This window comes from Orcinus orca, chromosome 16 (genome assembly GCF_937001465.1).
Source record: "Orcinus orca chromosome 16, mOrcOrc1.1, whole genome shotgun sequence".
Lineage (NCBI taxonomy): Eukaryota > Metazoa > Chordata > Mammalia > Artiodactyla > Delphinidae > Orcinus > Orcinus orca.
This window is the reverse complement of record NC_064574.1, coordinates 78,529,288-78,539,716: the sequence shown is the minus strand read 5'-3', so window position 1 is coordinate 78,539,716 and position 10,429 is coordinate 78,529,288. Positions and strand designations below refer to the sequence as shown.

At 59.2% G+C, this 10,429-nt stretch overlaps 1 protein-coding gene across 1 annotated transcript; it reads left to right on the top strand.

Moving 5' to 3' along the window:
* Nucleotides 1-559: 559 nt before the first annotated feature.
* Nucleotides 560-4,059, top strand: TMEM270 (transmembrane protein 270). Its single transcript, XM_004268784.3, has 3 exons — nt 560-1,629; nt 3,186-3,605; nt 3,748-4,059. Exons 1-3 carry the CDS (start codon nt 1,498-1,500, stop codon nt 4,042-4,044), a joined length of 849 nt encoding a protein of 282 aa, XP_004268832.2. The 5' UTR covers nt 560-1,497; the 3' UTR covers nt 4,045-4,059.
* The last annotated feature ends 6,370 nt before the right edge of the window (nt 4,060-10,429 follow it).

The following is a 10,429-nucleotide window of genomic DNA, read 5'->3' as shown; positions in this document are numbered from 1 at the left end:
CCACTTCAGCCCCCGTCCTGGCTGCCATCATCTCGTGCCTGGAGAGCTTGTTGTTGTGGGTTCTTATAAGATCTCCCCCTTTCCCCCCAAGAGCCCTTCTCTGCCTTAGTCTAGCCTCCTCATGCAGCTGGAGGGACTGTTGTAAAGCCCCCATTGATGTCCAGTGCCTCGCTGCCTTGGCTTTTCCATGGCTCCTATCATTTGATAGAATATTCTATGACCCATGTGGTCCTTGCCGACCTCACCATCTACCTCGTGCTCCTCCCACCTCCTACTTTATGCTCTAGTAATACTGAATTGTTGGAATCATGCCGTCCCCTCTGCCCGGACCATCCTTCATACTTTCTTCTCTGGAAAACTCCTACCCATCCTTCAAAACTTAGCTCAAGGTGGCCTTTCTGAAGCCTCAGCGACCCCTCAGGGACATAGCGTTGGAGACATAGAGGGTGGGTAGGGGAGGGGCAAGGGCAGAGGACAGAGTGGAGGGACTTTGCACGCTTTACCCTCTGGGCCCCTGCTGTTGCCCCGTGGGGAGGAAACAAATGGGTGAACAGGACTTGCCCTGGGCAAAGGTTGTCTTTGACCTTCCAGGGACTCATTATGGCAGGTTGCCATGTACAGCTGGGCGGGTCGTATCCTGCACAAGGGTCCTGGCCGAGGAGGGTAGCGAGACTGAAATCGCGCTGTGTGCCAGGGCAGAGGGGCCCTCTGCTCACGGTGCCCTGCACTCACAGGATCCTGCCACCAGAGGGCGTCTTTAAAAAATTTCTAAAAGGTGTGAGAGCCTCATCTTGCAGCATCTTGGGGCATCTGCTGGGACCCAGACAGGAAAACAATGCAGGAAACGCTGTGATCAAGGTTCTGGATTCTCCCAGATTTCTAAGCCTTTGACCCTGACCCATGGCTCCAGAAACCTCTCTGAGATGCTCCAGGCAGCCTGTGGCCCTGAGGGGTTTCACTCAGACAAGTGCCCCTTTTCCCTCTGAGAATGCCTCTCTCCAGGATCCTCTGAGACCTTTTGTGGGCACATTTTCTCTCTCCTGCCCTCCTCTAACTGAATCTCAGAACCCACTGACACATCACTAACATCGTAGAATAAAGGTCACAGCCGCACTTCTCTGCTTCTGTGACTGGGGACCAACCTTTAGCAAAATGCAAGAAGGATGGATGGGGGGGTTAGATAGGAGATTTCAGATTTGGGTGGCTGAGGCTTCCATCTGCCTCCAAACATTTTGTCACCTGAGGCCCTGGGGGTGAAGATTTCTGTATCCCAGGCGTTTGCTCGCTCGGGATTTGGAAGGACGTGGGAAGGCACAGCGCCCATACGCTGCCTTGGCCGCCCATGCTGGGTGGACGGGAGGTTCGTGGAGTTGATGTCCCTGGGAGCAGTCTCCAATTAGGAAGTCGACAGGTTGTGGAAGACAAATACCCCAGTTTCCGTTCAGCAATGGGATGGGAGGCAGGTAAAGGAGAGCCTTTTGCGGCAGCTGGGTCCCCATGGTAACTTGGCCCCCACCCTGCAGTATCTGTGAGGTCACCCTGCCTCTCCCACCTGGAGGGGGGGTAGGAGGGACAGACATGGAGTCCGTCCCTCCGGTCAGATCCAGCCTTTGGGGACTCTCCGCACTGGTAAGTGGGGTTTGGGGGGCAGGGGGTGAGGACCACCTCAGAGCTGCTGGACTCCGCAGGTGAAACAAGGTGGCTGCCTCCCTCCCGGAGTAATCCGACAGTTCTCAGAAGCCCCACCCACAAGCCACAGTGCTAGGATTTTCTCCATAGAGGGTCACTCCTGTGGGTTAAGTTTCGCCCTTCCCATCTGTCTTTTTCAAACATGCAAATGCTGACCATTGGGGTCACGTCTCCAAATCACAACTCCTCAGTGGGCTGAGTTATCAGAAAAGGGTCTCCTGTGGCAGAGAAAGGGGAGATTACACAGGGCAGGAGAGAGACAGACATGGTTGGATTGGAATCTCAGCTGCTCTACTCTTTAGCTGTGTGACTTGGGGCAAATTGCTCCACCTCTTTGAGCCTCTGTTTCCTCTCCTGTAGCCTATCTTATAGGATCATGTGGGATATAACAGGTTTCTCTCCTTCCTGGTTTCTACCTCACGAGCTGAGGGGTGGAGGTGCAGCTCCTGTTTCCATCTTGATTCCCCTCCTAGCTGGACCCCTGGACCTCCTTCCTTTCTCAGCATTGCTCCACCCCCTTGGCTCTGCTGATCCCGCCCACAGTGGGGCACACAGCCAACCCCGGGTGACTGCCTTCCACACCACTGTCCCCTAGGGCCCCAGGTGGTCCTCTGGACCGGAGCATGTGGGGTCCGGATTGGTGGGTTGGCGATGCTTTGGGGCTAGAGGCTTTAGGGCTCTGATGAGGGGCTGTTCAGCTCCAGGACTCCAGTGAGTCTCATTTCCAGCCTCTTTCCCCATCCAGGCCCACTCTTTCTCCCAGTGGATGGGAGACATCACATCTACCTTGTCACCCAGGACAGGAATCTGGACATCTTCTTGTGTTCCCCCTCCTTACCCCTCACAGTAGGTCAGTCATTCATTCTGTCACTGTCCCTGTGCCTCACAGCTGTCTACCCCTAATGGCATTGCCTTTGTCCCCAGCTGCCCTCATGACACCAAGAGGCAACTGATAAGAAGGAATCCCAGGTGCTGGGGAGAAGGAAATGCCCTGGGTTCAAATCCTGCAGGATTAGAGGGCTGAGGGCAATCGTCATTCCTTATATAATGATTATGATGATAATAAATCAACCTCCTTCAGTCTGGAGGTTTGTAAATAACCATTTAAACCCAAAGGAAAGGGAATTCCTCGGTGGTCCAGTCGTTAGGACTCAGCGCTTTCACTGCCATCAGCCTGGGTTCGATCCCTGGTCAGGGAACTAAGATCCCGCAAGCCGCCTAGTGCTACAAAAACAAAATGCAAAACACAAAACAAACAAAAACAACCCAAAGGAAAGAAAATCAAATATAATATGAAACACCTCTAAAACTCCCTCCTGAGAATGGAGTCCTTCCAAGTGACAAATAAAGATCGTTCTTGGGGGGGTGGGGATTGAGGGGGGAGGGCACGGCCCAGGGTGGCCTGGCATCCCCACCCCCACAATAAAACTTGGGACAGGGAGGGCTCCTGCCGCAGGTGAGTGGCAACGGGTGGTGATTGTCTCCTCCTCCTGCAGCTGGCCCAGAACCGGGCCCACCTCTGCAATTTCCTGCCCCTCAAGACCACCCTCTTTAACCACTGGCTGTCAGGGCTGACCCAGGAGGCCCAGGGGTCCCACCCACCCGCCAAGATCTCAGCCTGCCCCGTGGGTCGGGTTCTACAGGCTGGGCTGACACTGATAGAAGTCCCTGTGTGGCTGGTGCGTCGGGCGCCCAGGCTGGTGTGGGCAGGCGTGCTGGGCTGTGCCCGGGCCTCGGGCCTGGCCCTGAAGCGGCTGGGTGCCTGGGAGCAGCTGGGCCTCTCTGCGGCCACCTGGACAGACCTGCTCTTGTCATATCTGCACGGCCTGATGCTGGCTGCCGGGCTGGTGCTACTGCCGACCTGGAGACTGTGCCAGAAAGCCCACTGCTGCAGCCTGGGCCGGCTGCCCCGGAAGGTGGGTGGGGTGGGTGTGGGACAGGCTGGGGAGGGCAGGCCTGGGGCACTGGGCCTGGGCTGGGCGGGGGCGGAGGCTGGCAGCAGGTAGTACAGCGTGTGAGCTCCTGGCCGTCACCTGCCCATCCACCTGCCCCTCCCAGGCTCTGCTGGAGAACCGCGTAGTGCTGGGGACACCGGCACTGCTGAAGCGTCTGCACTGCGGTGTGGAGAGCATGGCGGCACTCACCTCCTGGCACCTGGCCTACTTTGTCACCTGGACCACCTGCCTCGCCTCCCACCTGCTGCAGGCTGCCTTTGAGCACACAGCCCAGCTGGCCCAGGTCCAGGAGGCTGAGCCCCAGAAGGCCTTGGGGCTCTCGTGTGAGTCCCCGCTCCCTGAGCCCCTGGCCCCCGAGGCTGGGCCAGTCCTGCCAGAGCCTGGAGCTCCTGTAGCATAAACGTGTGCCCATCTGCCTCTCCTGTCTGATCCGGCCTCGGGTCTCACTCTCTGTCCCTCTTCCGTACTGGGCTGGGGGTGTGTGTGTTTGTGTGTGTGTGTGCACTCGGGCGTGTGTGTGGGTGCACGCGTGTCCTAGGGCCGCCTCTGGGAAGGAAGTTACCTCTGGTGAGCACCTGGTATGTGCCAGGTAACCCTTGCAGACACTTTCCACACATAATTTTGTTTAAACCACTGACCAGCACAGGTATCCAGATGAGAAAACGGAGCCTCAGAAGGTTGAACCTTCCCAAGGTCCCAGAGTAAGTCAGGGGAAGGGCCAGCACTGGACCCAAGGTTTCTTCATTTCCTAGAACCCCTAACTTCATCGAGGTCCATGTCCCTGCTTCTCAAAGACTTGGTGCCCAAGGCTTTAGGGATGATGGGTAGTTAGAGACTCTGGCCTCTGGGGGGTGCCAGGTCCTCACATTTCAGAGATTTAGAAAATTCCTTTGAGGAGTAGTTACTCCTGGGCCAGTCTGAAACTAGCCCATGCATCCACTCACATACTTGGCCACTCATTTTCCCACCCACCCATCCAACCATCCGTCCATCCGTCCACCCACACACACACCTACGCACCCATCCACCCACTCACCCACAAATCCATCCGCAGATCCAGCTCCTCCAGGGAGGGGGAAACACCCGGTATCTCAGCACTCAGCCCTAGCTGCTCAGGTGCCACTGAAGGGGTGCTGACTAGCCAATGCAAGCTCAGGCTTCAGTGGGTCAGATCCCCCTGACGGCGCTCTTAGGTGAGCGATTCTGTGAGAGGAGGGGAGGGACGGTTTCTTGGGAGTTAGCGATCACCGCTTACTCATTCCCAAGCCTGACGGCGGTGTGAGTGTGGGAAGACATTCTAGAGAGCTCTGCCCTGGTTTCTCCTTCTCCATTCTGGTTCCCAGGGAAGTTAGGGCTGGATTCCTGCCCTGCCTCTCATGTAAACCTGCAGATGGCCCAGGGTGGGTGTGGGGTGAACTTCCAGGCCCTTCTTCTGAGTCCGAGGGGGCAGGCCTGGCCTGCCCCCGTGGGGAGACTCTGAAGGGCTCCCAGCTGGCCGACCAGGCAGAGCACCTGCTGGGGAAGGCCCTGCAAGGTCCTGGTGAAGGGGTCAGCACAGCTGGGATTCCAGAACCCACACACAGCACGCAGGGAAAGCTGAGGGCAGAAGTGTGTGACATTGGCCCACTGCTGAAGGTGGGGACGGGGGGGATGGGAAGGAGGCCCCAGAGCAGGCCTGTGGAGCTGAATGGCCTTTGAGCTGCCAGGGACCAAGATGGTCCTTGACAGCGCTGTGGCCTGGGGGTGGGGTGGGGGGCGGGGGAGGTGGGAGGCAGCGAGCAGGTGGAGAGGGGCCTCAAAGGCCAAGAATGGAGGGAGGTGGCAAGTACCTGTGCCACCTGGGAGAGAGGACAAGATCCGGGATGGAGCTGGGACCAGTGATGAGACTCGTGCAGCCCTTGGCAGTGGACGGGGGTGGAGGGTCATGGGGGGTGAAGGGGAGGGGGGGTATTTTTTCCTTCTACTAAAAAAATGTTGTTGTTGTTATTTTAATTACCTGAAGTACAGAGATGTTAAGGTAAAACTCTTTCCTTTTCTCTGGTTCTAAACTTCTGAGAAACAGGGTCGGCTGTGTGTGGACTATCTCTCCAGTCACAACATAGATGCAAACCTGCGTGCATGCACTCAATGCGCCTATAGATTGTACTGACAGGGACCCAGTCACACTATACGTATCGTTAGGCCTCCCCTCCGGGCCTCAGTTTCCATGTCTGTGCAATGTCGGTGACCTGGTGATCCCCGATGAGACAGCCAGCGTTCAGGGGACCCCAATACCCTGGACGCCCCAGCTGGGAGTTAGTTGGTCGCCAGCTGGACAGGAGGGGCCGGCCTGTGCAGCTCCGTTGGGCTCTTAACGTGAGCTGAGATCTGGCTATATGAAGCTTACACCTCCAGGCCCTGAACATAAGTCCTCCCGGGCCTTCCAGGGGCCCTGGCATCAGGGGGCCAGGGCTTGGGAAGGAGGGAGGAAGGTGTGAATCTGCCCTTGGCTTTTCCTCACAGGCAGTGGGAAGACCAGAGGCCTCTTGGGGTCAGGCAGCCTCAGGTTTGAATCCTGGACCCACCACTTCGTCTGTGTGACCTTGGGCAAGTCCTTAATCACGCGAGCCTCAGTTTCCCCACCTGGGAACAGGTACAACTGTAGCCTTGGGCCTCACTGGGCTGTGCTGGGCCTCTGCATGAACTGTACCAGGCCTGGTGTGGGAGACGCTGGGAGCCGCAGCTCCCTCTCCTGGGCATGCGGCCTTCCCAGGGGCCACGGGGACCTTGTTCTGAGGTCGAGAGGGCGGGCGATCAGTCCATCTGTCTCAGGCCTGAGAGTGTGGAGGGGCCCTGGCCTGATGGAGGAAAACAAGTGGGGGACGGTGGGCGGGAGGTGCAGGCAGGGTGGGGGGACTGGCTGCAGGGCTGGCCAGCAGCTCCACGCAATCTGTCTGCTATGCAGTCCCAGGCCTGGCCTGTATTTATTTATGCTGAGCGTGTATTTATATCAGCCCCTTTCTCATTAATAGGGCAGGAAATGGCTGGAATTGTTACATACCTGGCGGCCCAGGGGTCCCACTGAGCCAAGACACACAGGCCCTGGACGCCCAGCCGTGCTTGTGAGGGACCCTCCTGCTCAGCTCCAGGCCTAGGTCCCTGGCCTTTCATTGACCCCCCCGCCCCTTGCACTGAGCACCCATCTACTTCCTTGGGATCCTAGTCACCCCCTGAGCCCACAGCCCTCAGAGCGGGGCTCATTTCAGGTCTGTCCCTGTCCTCCAGCTCCTGACCCCATCTGAACCCCGGGAGGGCCAGTGGTGTCAAGGTGCATCTCGGAGGATGGGGGAGTACTAGGCAGACCCCGGGCAGAACAGCGAGAGTATGGGATGACAAGTCAGGGGATGGGATCCTGGAGTCCCGGGGTGGGGCTCTGGGCAGAGGAGGAAGTGAGGGGATGTGAGAGGACCCGCCTGAGGCTTGGGGGTCATCCCAGGGCTCTGTTCCCCACCAAGCTTGGACAGACCCTGCAGCCCACGGAGGGTGTGTCTGTGTTTACCACCCAGCAGGGGTCCGACAGGGGGTGGGGCTCATCCGTGTCTTGCCTTCTGGGCAACCATGGCTAACTGAGGCTTCTCCACTCAGGGCCCGGCAGCCCCCTCCTGGGCTCTCACACTGCACGCAGAGTCAAGCCAACATCGCTCTCCAGGCCCCAGCTCTTGGGCGCGGGCCCCAGGTGGGGCTGCCAGAGCTGCGAGGCGCGGCCCCCTCTCCAGAGCTCTCGCCTGACATAACCTATTAGTGCATTTCGCCTCGGGGCAGCTGGGCCTGCCCACCCCTCTCCTCGTCGGGCCCAGAGGCCTCCTCTAGGCTGGGATTCCCAGCAACTGCTGGGGTCAGGTGGGCCTGACCTCCAACCTCTGCCCACTGTGGCCGCCATGCCCTCCTGGTTCAAGAGTCCAGAGCTGGGGCCACTGTGCAGACGTGGGGACTGAAGCTTGAAGAGGATGAGGGGCTTTCTGAGGGCCTGCCCTCGGCCTCCAGCCTTGCCCTCTCGGCCGCACTGCTAGGGTCTGCTGGAAGGCGTGGTGGAGGGCGGCTCCGGACACTGAGGAGGGGCTGCCGCAGGGGCCTCTGGGCTCCTCTAGGCTGTCCCATCATAAGGACAGATGTGCTATGTGGGGAGAGGAGGGCCAGGTCAGGGACGGTACCCCCTCGGGGCTCCCTTAGGACGGCTTTCCTCAGACACTGTGTTGATCCCCCAGCCTGCAGACCCCCAAGCCCGGGCCAGGGGCTGGTCCCTGGTCCTCCAGCCCTGCCTGGCCCAGCCCGGGCTCCTCCGGGAGCTCCCATCTCCGAGATGGGGACACCGCACCCACACAGGAGCTGTGGGGAACCTGGGTGGCAGGTAAGGAGTTTGCACACGGCTCGCCTACAGTGGTGCTCAGTGAGCAGAAGCACCTCTTTTTTTTTTTTTTTGGCTGCTGCCCCGTGGCATGCAGGATCCTTAGTTCCCGGACCAGGGATCGAACCCGTGCCCCCTGCAGGGGAAGCAGGGAGGCTTATCCACTGGACCGCTAGGGAAGTCCCCAGAAGCACCTCTTTCTAGCTTGGTGGCTGAGAGCCTGGGGTCAGGGGCAGAGGGGCGCAGTGGTCTGGGGTCTTCTGCCTAGCTGGGCTCCTGTCCCTCCAGTCCCCAGGGGAGCACCACTGTTTGGAGGAGGAGGCTGGGGGCGGGGCCTCCAGAGCAAGGTTTCATCCTCTGAGATTCTCCTGGGGCTGCACTGTGTCCCCGCACCCCAGGGACACTGCCTCAATGGGCAGGGCAGCGTCCCCTCCCACTGCTGCCCCAGCTAAGTCCTAGGTCACCTAAGTCTGTGGCCGGGAGTGTCTGGGTAGGGGTGGGGAGAGGCAGACATCCAGCCCTGGAAGCTGCACCCCCCCAACAAGCTGCCTGTCATCTGAGGGACTTCAGACCCTTTGTTCCCATTGGGGTCCTGCCTGTCCCTGACTTGCATGACCCTGGGCAGCTCCCTGGGCCCTGTCCCTGCTCATGAAATGAGGCAGGGGCCTCTGGGCGCTGTGGCTCCTGGGTCAAAGTTTTAGTGAATCCTGAATCCCTCTCGGCCCCGAGGCCTGTGGGCTAGGGTTCGGGGTGCTGGAGAGGGTGTGAGGAGGGAGGCCCTTTGGCCCAGGCCTCAAAGCCCCAGGGCCCTCCTGCTGTGACCGCACACATCTGGAGCTGCGTCCCGTCCCCACCCCAGGCCCACATCTGGAGCCCAAAGCCGGCTAGCGGCTAAACGTGGAGCGTTTGGGTCCCGAAGAGCCTGCTCCCAGGTTAACGCAGCGCATCTGGCCCCTGGCTGCTGCTCTGCTGTGTCTCCACAGCGGAATGCTGGCTGCACATCTGGAGGCCGGAGCCCTGTGGCCATCCCGCCTCACCCCACGCCCAGAGGGAGTGGAGTTGGTGCTGCCTGGAGTGCCCTGCCCTGAGGTGGGGTTCCGGTGTGTCGAGGGCTCCCTCTTCCCTTCTGATGTCATAGCTCACAGGGCTTCTCCTGGGGGCTGCCTTGGGAATAGCTGAGTTTTGACATAATGTAGACACATGTCCCCTGATGGGAGTGGTGACAGCTGCCACTCTGGACCAACTCAACCGGCAGCCACGTGGCATTGTTTGAAAGAGCCTGTAGGGCCTCCAGGATTGCCTGCCTGCCCACCCCCTCCTGGGGTGCCTAGGGTGCTGCAGGGTGAACCACCCATGGGCTGACAGTGGGACTCCACTGGGTCCCTGTCACGGAGCACACCTCACATGTGCCCACCTGTCACTTCCTTTCTACCCCCTTCTCTGCCAATACATGTGCTTGGCGGGATGGGGTTAGATGTTTCCAGAGGCCCCAGACTCAGAGAAGAGAGCCTGGAAAAGCAGGTGGCCTGAGGGAACTGGGGCTGGTATGTGGGACAGACCACCTCGGGGCAAGGGGCTCCTGGGGCAGAGACACAGCATGGGGTCTCCCGGGGGGAGAAGGCAGGTCTGGGTTGGAGGAAACTCTCACGCCATGGGCACTGCCCAGTGGTGGCCTGGACTGGCTCTTCCTCAATGGGGGACACGACCCTTCTGACCCCACTGGGACCATGGGACCCTAAGGAGTGAAAGAATGTGGGATTCTCAAGTGATTGTGGTAGTGAGCTCCCTGTCACAGGGGGATCCAAGCTGGCAGGGCTGCTTACCGTCAGGAAGATGGCAGAGGCTGTTCTCACAAAGAGCCCAAAGCTGTGTTAGATAGCTTTCTATCACTGTACTCCAACCCTATAATTCCAAGCATCTAGAATTCTGAGACTCCTTGCCTTCTATGACAGGAGGCACAAACTACCATGGGGTGGAGGCCAGATATTTGGCATGGAGGGTGGGGTGGGGGGAAGCAGAGGAGAGAGGCACTGGGAATGCAGAGAAGCGTTGCCAGCCTGTGGCCCGGGGCTGAGGGCTTCGCTGCCTCCCCGCCCAGAATGGCCTCCGCTCTGGTGCTGGCCCAGCCTCCGGGGCCTGGGATGTGAGCACAGAGCCGCCGGTTCTGCATCCTGTGGTCAAGTTTTATTGGAGCATCACTGGCCCCAGTTGAAAGGAATCCTTCATTTGCCGTCGCCTCCAGCCTGGAGGCCCAGGGAGCAACACGCAGCTTAGACCACAGAGCTTCATCCCTCCTCGTCCACCTCCGGACTCATGGAAAATCTGAGTCAACAAACATGCAAGACGGAGACACAAATAAAAAATAACGAGGGCAAACATTTACTGAGTATTCACCAGGGGC